The sequence below is a fragment of the Pholcus phalangioides genome, unplaced genomic scaffold (assembly GCF_987345545.1).
Source record: "Pholcus phalangioides strain wild (caught in Gottingen) unplaced genomic scaffold, Ppha-v1.0 ptg000008l_1, whole genome shotgun sequence".
NCBI classification, from domain to species: domain Eukaryota; kingdom Metazoa; phylum Arthropoda; class Arachnida; order Araneae; family Pholcidae; genus Pholcus; species Pholcus phalangioides.
In genome coordinates, this window is record NW_028301601.1 from 38,635,326 (window position 1) to 38,649,933 (window position 14,608).

General features: G+C 39.5%; 1 protein-coding gene across 3 annotated transcripts in view; it reads left to right on the forward strand.

The window, feature by feature from the left end:
• The first annotated feature begins 4,751 nt into the window (after nt 1-4,751).
• The window catches only part of LOC149084264 (complement factor B-like), an 86,852-nt gene continuing 76,995 nt past the window's right edge, over nt 4,752-14,608 (forward strand). Inside the window, exons 1-2 of one of the 3 annotated variants that reach the window (XM_089234628.1) lie at nt 4,752-5,083; nt 7,370-7,522. In XM_089234628.1, coding sequence (XP_089090754.1) covers nt 7,414-7,522 — 109 coding nt within the window. In that variant the 5' untranslated portion in view covers nt 4,752-5,083; nt 7,370-7,413. The remainder of the gene's footprint in view (nt 5,084-7,369; nt 7,523-14,608) is intronic. The other 2 variants (XM_089234627.1, XM_089234629.1) reach the window with 2 other exon arrangements.

Sequence of the window (14,608 nt, forward strand, 5' to 3'; positions counted from 1 at the left end):
GGAGGGAGTATGATGAATAAGACATGAGGGCCACGAGGAGAAAATAGCACTGGTGGGGCTATGGGCGAAAAAAAGGTGAAGAAACATTGTGGTACACACAACAAATATTTTCACACAACGTTGCTAAGTTGTCTGAGTGCGAAAATCATGTTGCTTCATTGTTGTTGTTTCCGCAGTACAGTGCCATCTATCGTGAGGGAAATTATAAATTATCTTATTTTAATTCACGATCATCGCAATTTTCTTACTCTAACAGCATCCAATGGTTGATTTTGTATGAATTTATAAAATGCGTCATGAAATGCTCACGTTGTACAATAAAATGTACGTTCGTGAACATTGACCATTAAAGGACCGGACACACCCCAATTCAAATCTCTCAGAGATATCTAATTGTTCCCGAAGGGTGGATGTGTCCGGAAATTTTATTAAATGGCATGTAGCATAGAACTGCTTGCGACGAAGGCAACGAAAGTAAATTGACAATCATCCATATAACAATATCATGAACTTTGAAACATAAATATAGATTTAGGGCAATCTGGCCCTATAATAATGATTAATTTAGAAATCTCGCATATAACATCCGTCGATCATCTCTCGGCACCGGGAGAGTCCTTGAGGTTCGGTGAGCGTCTTGTGTTACTTGGTATGTCGACATTCCACACATATGTGTGTGTGTGGTTACATAGTCAGTTCAGATTCTTTCACCGCAGGCAGCTTACGCTGCTGAGGGGACTGGACGTCCAGTCGTCATAGTGTTCATCCTCGTTTATAGATGAAAGATCTTCATTCCTCTATTCATGTCACAAAAAGACGCAACTACAATGAACAGCACTACTGCTACTTTAGCAGTGGCATAATCGGGTATCAGGTGATCATTGTGAAAGAAATACAAATCATACGTGATTGCGTTTCTGAAGAAATATATGTAATTATTGGATAATCTTATTGATAAAGATTATATAAATTGTCTCAATTTCAAGCACGGGCAAGCCCAACGTATGCGACGCACACAGCTAGCAACTGATAGACCACCGCATTCATGCGCTGCCACAGCTGTAAATTTTTAGTCGGTTCCAGCCACAAAAACGCCGCTAATTGCGTCTGCGCGACCTCAAGTTCGACTCTGCACGACCATAAGTATGCGCGGTTGTGGATCTTAATACGCGAGTGGATGGTGTGTAGTCGGCATCGGCAAGTTTAATTAGTCGGTGGCCACCTTTTTTATCATGCAGAAAATGTAAGTTGCTCTCCAGGAAATGCAGCAGTTTCATCACACGCTGATAATTGAGTGGACACTGAAGAACCCTTTTCTTCCAAACATATAGTTTTTCCGCCGGCATATCACCAAAGGGTCGTTGTGGCAGTACGCACCAAGAGAAGCGTAGTGCCACAACAACCCTTCTGCGCCGAATTTGCACTTTGAGTTTGTTGAGCGCCAAAACCTTTCCAAGTATGTGGGGAATGGCACGTGCTCCGTTAGAAGGATTGTTTTTACCCGTGGCCATACCTTTTTCCATGCCATAATACTCGCCGCATGTTTTTTAGAGCATTTATCCCATGCCTTCTGCCAGTGAGAAAGGAGGTTTTCACTCAGAACTCGACGTGCATATCTCCCAGGCAAGGGCCGTTCTTCTAGAATAGGTAGAGTTGTCGCTTCTTTGGCCAACTTATCCGCTTTTTCATTACCGCTGATGCCAACGTGAACTTTTACCAAACTAACGCATATTTGCGGATTCCTGCATAATATTAGACGAACATCGGAATGCGGCGTGCGAGAATTCCTAATAGAATAGAGACTGGACGCGCGCTGTCGGTGTAAATGACCGTACGCTCCTGCATCTGTTCGGCTCGTATGATGGCATTAAGTAATGTGTAGATCTCCGCCTGTAAGACACTGTTTCCGTTTGCTATTCTTCGACTCCACTGCTCTGATACCGATCCGTTAGCCGCCAGTATCGCATATGCACTGCCAGTTGCGTTGTCAAGTTTTGACCCGTCCGTATAAATTTGCCACCATTCTGATACTGGTCCCGTTGCTGCACCCCCTCCTCGCCTGGTGCACAGCTGGGACGATACTGGGATGGTGGAGCCATTGAGCTTGGCGTTGCTCATATGAACTAGCCATAATGCGTTCAGCATTCAGCATAATATCCTTGCCGATGTGTAACAGTCTTATCTTTTCGGCCTCACGGTCCATAAATCTGCTCAGCGCAGGATTGCCCGTGGCAACATATAATACCTCGTTTGCTGTGGTTACGTACGCCCCGGTCACATACAAGAGGAACGGACGTGGAATTACGTCCAGAGCAGGTTTCATTCGCTGGGTCGGTTCATTGTACCATGTGGCACAGTCATAAGAATATTTTTGAAGTCCCGTTTCGGGCCCCATTTAGGCCCTGCCTAACGCCTCAGCCGTGATACGCCTCAGAGTATCATGGACTTTCTTCGCTTGCTGATGGCTATGCGGCATAAAATTTAATTTGCAATCAATATGCACACCCAGGTATCGCAACACATTTGATGATCGCATTCGCATACCATCTATGGTTATTTTAGGCCTCTGCTTCTTCGCATGCGGCCATAGAAATGTTGTCTTCTCAGTTGCCATATGAAGTTGGTTGTCTGCCAGCCACTCCGTTTGCTTCTCAAAAGAGGCCGCTCAAGTATTGCGTAAGCAAATTTTTAGCCATTTTTGACCCCCACATATTGGTGGGATCAAAAACGTACGCGGGAGGAGGAGGGGGGGGATAGGGGGCTCGTGCACCTCCCTTCCCCCAGACGAAAAAAAATTTTAATGCAAACACCCTTTGACCCGCGGACCAAATGTGGCCCTGAAGGTTATCTGATGTGACTTGCTCCCTCAAACCCAATTTTGCAAAAATGAATTAAGTGGCGCATTTACAGATTGCTTAAATGTCCCGCGGCACAATTCCAGAGCATTTAAGTAGCCCGTGGCACATTTTCAGATCCTTGAGGTAGGCCTCAAAGATCACTTTCACATTCAAAGATCACTCAAGATACCCGCGACACGTGTACAGAACGATCCGTAGCATATTTAGAGATCCCTTGAGTGGCATGTGGTGCAGTTTTAGAGCACTTAAGCGGCCCCCAGTGCGTTCCACATATCATTCAAGTTAACCGAGGAACATTCCCAGATTACTTAAGCGCGATCCGTGGCATAATTACGGATCACTTGAGTGATGCGTGGCACAGTTCCAAAGCACTTGAAGGAAGGATCCGTGAAATATTTAGAGATCATTAAAGAGTCTCTGTGTAGGGGACTTATCAATAGGTAGAATGTTAGTTCTCAACTTGGATGAAGCAACAATCGAATGGTTTAACTCGATCGTAACTCTCAACCATAGGCCATATAGCCTCCTTGCCGTCCTGGAATAGCTGGAGCAAGAGATTTTTTTTCCAATTCGTCCTTACCAACCGGCACCAACAGTGGCGTCGGAGCCGGGGGTGCTGTGGGTGCTCGAGCACCCACGAAAATTTGTAAAACAGGTCCGAGCACCCACAGGTTCGAAACACTTCCGACGCCCCTGGGCACCAAGTCTTCGTGATCTTTGAAACTTTAAAAGTGAACGACCGAAAAAAAATGTAATCCTGTCATATTAAACAAACTGACGTAATGAACACAAATTAAATCCGTGTATAGAACCAAACTATAAGAAAGCTCGCCTAAACTCTAACGGATCTAAGGTGAGGACACAGTACCATAACTAGGTTGGAGCAATCGGGACACTGCCCTTGAGCCCCGAGCCGAATGGGGACCCCACAAAAATTTACTTTGTTTTGCATAATAATAACACTTTCAAGAGGGGCCCCCGAGAAGGCACAATCCGGGGAGGATCATGAAGCAATTCCTCGGACAGCAAACGTATATTTGAGGTCATTCAATTATTACGTCAGCATCGATGGGGGGGGGGGGTTCCGATTTGCTGACTTTTGATGACAAGGGGGAGTGGGGGTTTGGATGATGCTTACGTCATCATCCACCCTTTATGACGATATGAAATATTCTTAATGACATCTTATTCGGTGCGCCAAAAACGAAAAAATCCCCTTTCGATAGTTATTGAGCACCTAACTAACATTCTACCTATTGATAAGTCCCCTACACCGAGACTCTTTAATGATCTCTAAATGTTTCACGGATCCTTCCTTCAAGTGCTTTGGAACTGTGCCACGCATCACTCAAGTGATCCGTAATTATGCCACGGATCGCGCTTAAGTAATGCGCCACTTAATTCATTTTTGCAAAATTGGGTTTGAGGGAGCAAGCCACATCAGATAACCTTCAGGGCCACATTTGGTCCGCGGGTCAAAGGGTGTACCATATATGGCTTAAAGGTTGCGTCAAAATGAATTTGATGAAAACTAGATCGTCGGCAAAAACTTGCAAATACACCTGTGGACCCCAATCTATTCTCAAGAGCGCGTTCAGAACCAGCGACCATAGATACTATGGGGGCCACTACAAGACCTTTACGGACGTCCCTTTAGTTTTCGATTTTCTGCTGCACCACCGTCTGTTGTCATAAAGATTCTGCGATAATATTTAACATGTTTTCAAAAACTTATGTTCGTGAACAGAAATCACACATTTTCACGCTGCTCAAAAACGAAAGTTAATAACAAGTAAATCGAAGGCATCGTCAATGTCAATTATTGCTCATCTTCCAGTCAAAAAGAGATCTCTTTTGTTTTTATAAATAATAATAACGCGTGATTTTTTTCTTTCACTCGTCCTTGGTATCGATCGGGGTGAGATTTTTCCATTCTAAGCATCGTCGTCATCGGTCATCACTTTGACCCCAGAGGCGAGGCACCCGGAGGATAAACATCGCTGAAAGCTTCTGCGAAAAGAAAATTCAACGAGGAAGTAAATTCGCGATAACGCTATTCTCTCTAAAAATCCGATCAACCACGAAATTATTCGCGACTCGTAATAAACGAATAGAAAAGAAAACTCATTTGGATTAAAACGAGTCGAACCGGACAAAGACTGGTATCTTTTTTTTTCTTCCTTTTTTTGCGTAGAAATTAGAATATCGGATAGATTTGGTCTCAGGTAAGTCTCTTTCGTTTTCGATTGGCTTGCTTCAGCGCGGTACGTACCGTCCATCTGTAGAGTAAGCGGCTCGCGTCATTTTATTGCCGGGTTGAATCAAATTTGGAAATAATCGCTCCGTCATAGGAATCGACAAAACGTTAGAAAGGGGAATTCTTTTCTATATTCATAACGACACGTTGTAAGTTTATGTACGTAGGTCGCTCCAAAAGTCTTCCGCAGCAAATTCATTTCGAAAGTTATAGTTACGCCCAACACGAATGAACTTTTCCGTTTTTTCAAACAACGTCTCTTGGAAGAATTCTAGAACACCTCAATTGACCGGATGTACAGAATTTCATTCATCCCATCAATCACTACCTTTAGCATCTACGGGGTGCAATATAGTGCGCGCGTGTGTCCGATTCTGGAAATCCGCTTCGTTAGTGATTGGTTAAAAACCCGAAATTTTCACCTTTATTTAGTTTTCAGGTTTTGGACGATTAACGGGAAAAAATTCTTGGGGTTTCCGATTTTCCGGTGATCGGTGGCGATCAGTCCAATCCGAATGGGGAAAGGCTCCGTTCATTTGCAACTCAGCAGCCGGTTCACGCAAAGCTCGTCACAGCTTTGCGTGAACCGGCCGTGAGAAGCAGAAAATTCACCGCTAAGATTTACAGATTCCGCGCGTTTCGAACTAGTATTTGTGAACTAGATTGTGTGAGCGATATAGAAAACACTGATTTATTTGTTAACGTAAATTGATATTTGAGAATTTTCTTTTCACGACTCAAATTTTGTACTTCTGCAAATTTGAAATTGGTTATTTGGTAAAATTGAAAATATTGAAAGAACCGTTCAACATATTAGTAGTTAGGAAGAAAAATAACTATATTCACCTCATATACGTAATTTTTATTGATTAAGGAGAAATATTGTTATAAAATAATTATACCATATTTTGTTCTTCCAAAGGCGGTAAAAACCCATCATACCAACCCTACAGTTGACATGCATCCATTTTGTGATTTTCAATCCCCCTAATCCATCCAACAGATTGATTATTAACTATAAATATTATTAATTAACGAATAAAAATACTGAAAATTTGTACTTATTTTGTATAATAACAACTCTTCCAAAGAAGGGCCCCAAGGAAAAGTCTGCCCCGGGGTCCCGAAAAGGCACACTACGGCTCTGATTGGATGGAAGAATTTACAGAAGAAACTAATTTTTGATGCGTTACGTCTCTGCTGGGAATACAACCAGATAAATAATGAATATGTTTTGAAAATGAAAAGGAATACAATGCCTGCAGTGTAAAAGTTTAGCTACTAAATTGCTCGTGTTTTGCCATATTATGGCGAGTTTCATTTTACGGTGCGGTTAATACATGATGCTGCAGCTGTTGGCCCTTGAACAGGAAGATGTTGGCCACACCTGCTTTATATGGTAATCCATTTTCCAGATTTCTTCATTGCCAATCCTGAGAATCAAAACTGCTTTTTTTTCTTTACGTCAGCATTTTTTCGCTTTTCACGGGTTTTACGAGTAAAATAAAATATACAATATAAAGTACTGCGACGGAAAACCTTTATTTGGGGGATTAGAAAAGTGTTCGTTAAAACGAGATTTTAGCTATAACGGTATTCGACTGTATTTCTTTCACATTTCGAGTTATTGCTATTCTCCTCTGCCAATCTGTTGAAGGAAACGGCCTGACAGTACCTTTACGTATACTCAAAATAGCATTCGCTGTTCTTCAAGAAATTGTTAACAAGTGTCTTAGGCTTATTAGTATTCTAATCTGCATTTTTTAAAAACCAGAATCTTTTATAGCCCCGTTCCATCTTTACGAATCGAACTTCGTGGAAAAAAGGCCCGTCGAATTATTCGAGAAGCCCTCAGAAATGATGCCTAGCCATAACGATATGCAAATAAGATAAATGACGTGAGAAAAAGGGGGGGGGGGAGTAACCTTATAGTTTTTTTCCCAATTGCGTTATACTGTAAATTGAAAAAAAAGTATTGTGAATTTTTTTTAAATATATAAGTTTAAAATTACATAGTCATATAATCTGTGGAAAAAAATTCTAAAAATATTCTGTTACTTTTTTTTTTTTAATCGCTATTTTCCACCTGGCCTTAGAGTTTTTTCCCACCACTGTATACGTCCGAAAGCGAAGTTTTTGAAATTCAACGACAAATAATGAATATACTTTTCTGAACATGATATTCTGGAACACAGGGCGCTGCGGTAAATTTGTGTTACATTTTCCGTTTCCCTACTGATTTGAATAATTTCAGTTTCTATCGTCGAAAGTGAAGAGCGATGACGGAAAATTGAGTGGATGATAAAAGCGGTCATGACATTCATCTGGTGGTTGACGTGTGGCTCTTTCATCGTCAACTTCTTCATCGCGGATGGAAGCGCTATCCTCAAAGGTTTCGATCAAAAAAGTACGTTCGTTCGTTTGTGTCTGCGTACTTTAAGTACTAGTACACTGTTATCTTTCAGCTTGGATAAATCTTAATTATAAGTACATCTTTCGTTTACGCCAGATAAAAGTATATTTGAGCAAGAGACCAGTTTTTAAATGTTGGAGCTTCAAAAAATGCCAAAATTAAACAAACGGGCTACACTGCTAAAAAAATTAGGGGATATGCACTATTTGAATTTGTTAAATTTATTTATTTAAATTTATTAAAATTCAGTTGATGATTAACTCTTGTGACACAATTATTTGTGAATACTTAACAATATTCTTCTTTTAATATTCTTTCTATACCTGTCAATATTTTACCAATGAAAATGTTTAAAAATCACGACTAAATAAAAACTACATTTCCCCTAATTGTGTTTTGAGCAGTGTATTTACTTACAAAAATCTGTTAACTGGCACGTTTGTCATCTTTAAACTAATTTGATGAATTTACAGTAACTATGAAATTTATTCACTATTATTATTTTTGTTAAAGTAAATTTCGCGCAGTAAAACCTGTCTAACGGCCGTATTCCCCAACACAGTTTACACTACAATCGCAGGTTAAAGGATTAGCGATCGACACGGATTGGTTAAAATCCTCAATTTAAGGGGTGCACGCAAATTTAAAAAAAAAAACAACAACACATTTTTGAATTCTTCAATTTTTAAATACTCTAAAATTTTCTGCGTCTAACTGCGTTCAATTATTTTTTCTACCTGTACTAAAAATGTTTTTAAAATATTTTGATATAAACTGCTGGCAGAGGCATTACACATGCTAATGTGTTTCACTAAAATGCTTTTTTCTCAAAACTGAGTTTTTTTTGCCAGATAAGGAACATTTTTTCGAACACCACTCGTTCGAATGTCTTGAAACTTTGTCTCGCAACACTATGGTGTTACATACTTTAACAGGAGCTTTTGGGATTTTAGTTGTTGGTTATTTTTTAATTGAATTTTAACTTTAATAACATGAAAAATTTTCAAAAACCACCAAAATTTACCCATATTTTGCGCCATAAAATTTGTTAAATAATTTTAATCAAAAATTCTCGTGTTAAAGTATGTAACACCATAGTGTTGATAGATACACACTGTTTTAAGACATCTGAATAAGAGGTGTTTGACAAAATGTTCCTTATCTAACAAGAAACTTATTTTTGAGAAAAAAACATTAGCATGTGTATATCTATATATATAATGCCTGTATGCAATTTATATTAAAATATTAAAAAAATATATTTTTAGTACAGGTAGAACAAAAACTTTAACACAGATGCAGAAAATTTCAGTGTTTAAATATTGAAAAACTGTAAAATGTGTTTTTTGGGAAATTCGTGTGCACCAACCCTCTTAACCAATCCGTTTCGATCTTCAATCCTTTCACTTGCGATTGCAGTTTAAACTGTGTTGGTGAATACGGCCGTAAGAGAAAACTTTCCGTTGTTCAGAGAACGAGCTCTTCAGAAAGATAGCCTCTTGCTATAGGTGAACTGATTCGAATGGAAAAATTTCAACCAGAATAAAATGTCAGTTCAGATAATTGAAAATGATTTGAGAAGTATGCTATTTCAGAAATTTCCGTATGCATTGCATAATATCGGCAATATTTGTAATTTGTAAAAGTTTAATCAAATTGCACATGATAAATTTCTAAGATATCAAATCCATCGCTTCTCGTGCTCGGTACTTCACATCAACGGCCACACACACGGTAACCATCACCACTTCATGGTTACCGTGTGTGTGGTACTGCCGTGTTTACTGTATGCCAACCACCATCACGTTTGCCACGAAGCTCTTTCGAAGCATACTGTATCAATCTCACCTGGCATCTATATAATTCACATAAAATTATTATAACTTAAGGGGTGTCGCGACCCTTCAAGTCGAATTTTCAAACATGACTTCAAAAAATACTTCATTCAATCGCAAATAAAATACTAAAAATTTCTGTCAATCTGTTAATTTGTTCTTTTATAATAAAAGAAAGAAATAATGAATTATAGTGTAAACGTATACAAGAAAAAACACTTTGAACGCGATTTTCTCAGAATGCAGTTTTTGAGCTCATCCGCAAAATTGAAAAAAAAAAACTACTGCCCCAAAAATTCTGAAATTTTGCAGAAATGTTTATTCAATATGTGTTAGTAAAACGGACCTCGAACTTGAATATCAGACGTTTCGTTAGAATTTCATGAATTTTTAAAGGTTGAGAAAAAATATATAAGTTTCAAAAATCTAAATTCAACATTTTTTTTTTAAAATACCTTCCACCAGTCAATTGCTAAATCCGACGTTCATTCATTTTACTAACACATGTCGAATAAACATTTCTACAAAATTTCTAAATTTTCGGGGCAGTAGTTCTTTTTAATCTTACGGATGAACTTCAGAAACTGCATTCTGAGAAAATCGCGTTCAAAGTGTTTTTTTAGTTTTTTCTAATATACGTTTATACACTATAATCTAGTATTTCTTTCTTTTGTTATGAAAGAACAAATTAACCGATTGACACGAAATTTTTAGTATTTTATTTGCGATTGAATGAAGTATTTTTTGAAGTCATGTTTGAAAATTCGACTTCAGGGGTCGTGACACCCCATTAATTATGAATATAGCTTGTAATATCAATAAGCCAGACTAGACCAGAATCAAAAGTTTACTCCCCCCCCCCCCCAAAAAAGAAAATAACCCAGTACAATGGCCGATTGTGGGATTACAAACGGGCCCAGGTAGGCCTATGAAGAGAGGAAAAATTTAGACTTGTCGAGAGGCTATATGGATGCGTTAGTGAGTGGAGGAAAGAAGAAATAATTTAGTCAAGTCCGGATCATGGTCATGGCTCACTGAATTTAGCCTGAAAAACAGTTGGTCCACTTAGCAAAACGCAACTCATCGATGACATGTTGCTGTAGGAAGGAGATGAATGCAAATCACACATATAAACCTTAGCGGTAACTGCATACGCCGACATGAACTCAACCAATCAAAAAGGTGGTTGTTAATCAAAAAAGTCAATACACCAAGTCAAAGTAATGCATCCCATATGGGGATTTTTTTTTTCTTCTTTTGCCTGTTTTCAGAGTTTTTCCCGTACTTTCCATTATCATTTTAATGTTTACATGTAACTGTGGGTAAATAGGTACCAAAAATATATAAGTTCCAATCATGAAGTAGATGTGATAAGTGGTTGAGAGTAAATAGGTGCCAAGAGTAAATAAGTTGATATATACGCGTCAATTGGATAATAAGTGCCACGTAATTGTCAATGGTAAGAAGTAAGCTCCAGCTGAACTTATCGAATTTATAGGGGAAAAAGGTTACAATATGTTCTAGGGATTTTAACAAAAAGTTGTTTGACTTATTTACAAAATCCCAATTATAGCTTGGGAGGTTATACCATGATTTTTCCCCCTTTTTCTAGTCTAATTCTTTCCACGGACGGTGGAATATTTGCTGAGGTCCCCTAAACAGAGTTCGGGCTGATGTATTCGGTGTTGGAGCCTCACTGTAATCGACTATATCCCTGATGTGCTGGTAATTACAGCTTTTCATCTCCTTGATGTAATTGAATATATGCGGGATATTAAAATCCCTGCGAATACTAACGTTTCTAATGTTTCAAGGAGCATTCAAAAATCTCCTGAAAATTTTGTTTTGTCCTGTTTGTAATGTTTTGATGTTGGATTTGCACGCAATGTCCAGGCAAAAGAGGCGTAAAGTAGCGTAAGACGTAAAGTTGATTTGAAAACAAGGACTTTATTTTTGATAGGGAGCTTTGATTATGGGAACGTAACTTTGCTCAGGGCACCCATAATATTTGTTCGTGGGCGCCTGATATGCGGTATATAAGACATGGATTTGTTTAGTGTGCAACCTAAGTATTTAATTTTTCGATCTGGGTGGATTGCATGATTACCAATATAGAGGTATCGGTTTGGTATTCCATGACGTCTTGTGAATCAGGGAAATTGACATTTCACTCGGTTCAGAACTATGTCGGAATCGTCACACCAGTTAAGTATTTCATCGGTTGTTTCTTGAAGGTAGTGTATGGGTTCGATGCATCCCTACTACTGCATAGTATACCTACATCATCTGCAAACAGTGCTAAAGTAAACCGGAAAGTCATATATATATATGTGTGTGTGTTTGTCCTTTGTGCATTACTGCACCATTCATCCGATCGCCATGATACTTTATATATATATATATATATAAAGTATATATATATATATAAAGCACAAAGGACAAACACACATACATTCGTTTTTATACACCGGTGTAAGAAATTAAGAGAATTTGCAGACTTGGTCGATTATCTCTAGAACTACTGTACCGATTTTAATGAAATTTGATATGTACATACATTGATACAATACAAAACAAATAATCATTCAATAACTGTGTGTAATACACACGCATGATCATGCGTAACACTCGTTGGAGTCGGAAGGTATGAAACAACGGTTGCAGAATAAACAAAAAAATGGGTTAATAGGGGGTATGGTTCCCCTCTTACAGATATGCAGGTCTCACAGCGTGATTTGATACTTGAAATAGGGCAGTTTATCATTTCCTGTGGCAATTGGTCCCACTCGTTCAGCAACGCCGTTTTCATTCCCTGGATGGTTCCCGGAGGGGGGTTGCGAGTTGCATTTGCCCTCCCCAGAGCGTCCCAGACATGCTCTATAGGGTTAAGGTCTGGAGATCTGGCTGGCCAATCCATCCGGCGAATATCCTCACTCTCTAGAAAATCGTCGAGCAGAAGAGCTCTATGTGGCCACGCGTTATCGTCCATTAAAATGAACTCAGGGCCAACTGCACCCCTGAAAAGGCGAACATAGGGCTCCAAGACCTCATCCCTATACCTCACACCAGTCACAGTGCTTCTTTCAAAGACATGGAGAGGAGTGCGGCCATCCAACACGATGCCTGCCCAGACCATTAGACCTCCTCCGCCATAATGGTCGATTTCGCGGACATTGGAGGGTAGGTAGCGGGTCCCTGGTTCTCTCCATATGAACGTACGGCGAGAATCGGTGCTTAGGCTGAACCGGGACTCATCAGTGAAGAGAACGGTCGCCCGTTGATCCATACTCCAATCTCTATGCTCTCTGCACCATGATAAACGGATTCTCCTGTCCGTAGAAGTGAGCGGGACGCAAACAGCAGGTCTTCTTGCAAACAACCTTCTCTCATGAAGTCTTTTGGAAACAGTCACCCTTGATACATGGGTTCCTGTGGCTGCATACAAGTCGCGAGAGAGCTGAGAAGCTGTAGCACTCCTGTTACCCCTGGCTATAATAGACAAATGGAGATCTTCTCTGGCCATCGTGGCTCTTGGACGACCTTGCCCAGGCTTTCTGTCCATGGATCCGGTATCCTGGAACTGTTTCCATAAGTTACACAAGACGCTGGGCGTTAAATTGAACTCTCAACAAATCTGGACTTGAGATTGGACTGCTTCTAGCCTCCCCACAATTCGCCACCTCATTCCATCATCTGAACGTTGGTGTTTACTCATTTTTACTGTTACAATTTGAAATTAACCGATTGCTGCAAAATAACACCGAGGTGTGCTAGTGAACGAAATGCGTCTTAACTTACGCAAGCTTATTAAGCCTTTTTCTCTACTGGCTCCGCCTAAACACACGTGTACGCTTACGTATTTGACGTACAAGATTTACATTTTTGTCTAGAAGCAGTGGCTTTACATTCAGTTCAGTTCTTTTCATGAAATTCGGTTATGTGTAAAATGTTCGGTTATGTGTGTGTGTGAAATTCGGTCACGTGTTAGTTTGTCTGAACGTCTGCGAAATCTTTGCCAATTGCTGCGAATTCGATTTTTGCATCTGATTTTTAGCATGATTTCTTTAGAAAGTCCATATCTGTCTTCAGTACAGTCTCTGTAGAGGATTCTTGTAAAGCTGCTTGTATTTGATTAGTTATATGTGGGAGACCGCAGTGTCAGCCCGTCGTTCATGCTGACTTTTACTTAATTATCTAAGTATTTAATCAATTATTACGTCTCAAGATTCGATCGTGTAGTTGTTTACATGCATTGCGTTGTGTTATAGACATATAAAAACAAATTATCGTAACCCAGTTATTAGACGCACGGAGGCAAGTTAAAGTATAAAAAAATTTATTTAATTTATAAATATTAATTACAATCCTTAACATTAAGAAAGATGTATCCTATATCAATTTACGAATAATATAATATATTACCACACCCGACAGGTGAGTCAAGGGATTGCCTTATGCATCTGAGAACATTAACATCCTGAATATTTACTGGACATTCAGGTCACAGGGAAAGTAGATAAGCGTACTCACCCCGGTCATCGTTGGTGATTTCCTTAACATCCTAAGTATAGCTGCTCCACTTTCTTCACACTAGGCTCGTCTTACACACTCCGTTCTGGCAATCCGGCACTTTTTACATATTCCGGACTTTCTACTATATATGGAGTCTGACTCTCCCTCCGCAAAAACCAATGTTCAACTCCCATAGCTTTCTTAAACCATCTCCTCTATCCAAGCCAATTCCCAACTTACATCTTCCTTCTATCTCTCCCTTTCTATATCTCCATCTCCCTTCTCATTTTTTTCACTCTCTATCTCTCTCTTATTATCCCTTTTCATCATCATCCTCCTGATTTTACATCCTCTTTGGCTCCTCCTTAGAACCTCGGATTCGCTCCGTCTTGCAATTTTTCTTTCCGTGCTACATTTCAATTTGCAGCCTCAAGCAAGGGCAATTTGATTGGATTTTCGCGTGACCATTCCGGAGAAGATCGGTGCTATTCATCCCTAATAAAATTCGCCCGTTCCTAAATAATCAGAATGCCTACGTGCACCGGTCACCTTCATATCAATACCTAAGGCGACCCCCCATGTTACAAGCAGAGCACAAGAGCTCTAATTGGCGATGCCGCTTTGTATTTATATTTCCTCTCTTACATCCATTTCTAAAAGCGAGCAATATCCTTACTATTCATTAATTTCCCCATTTCATTATTCTCGCTCTCCATAACTTCTCCACACCTAC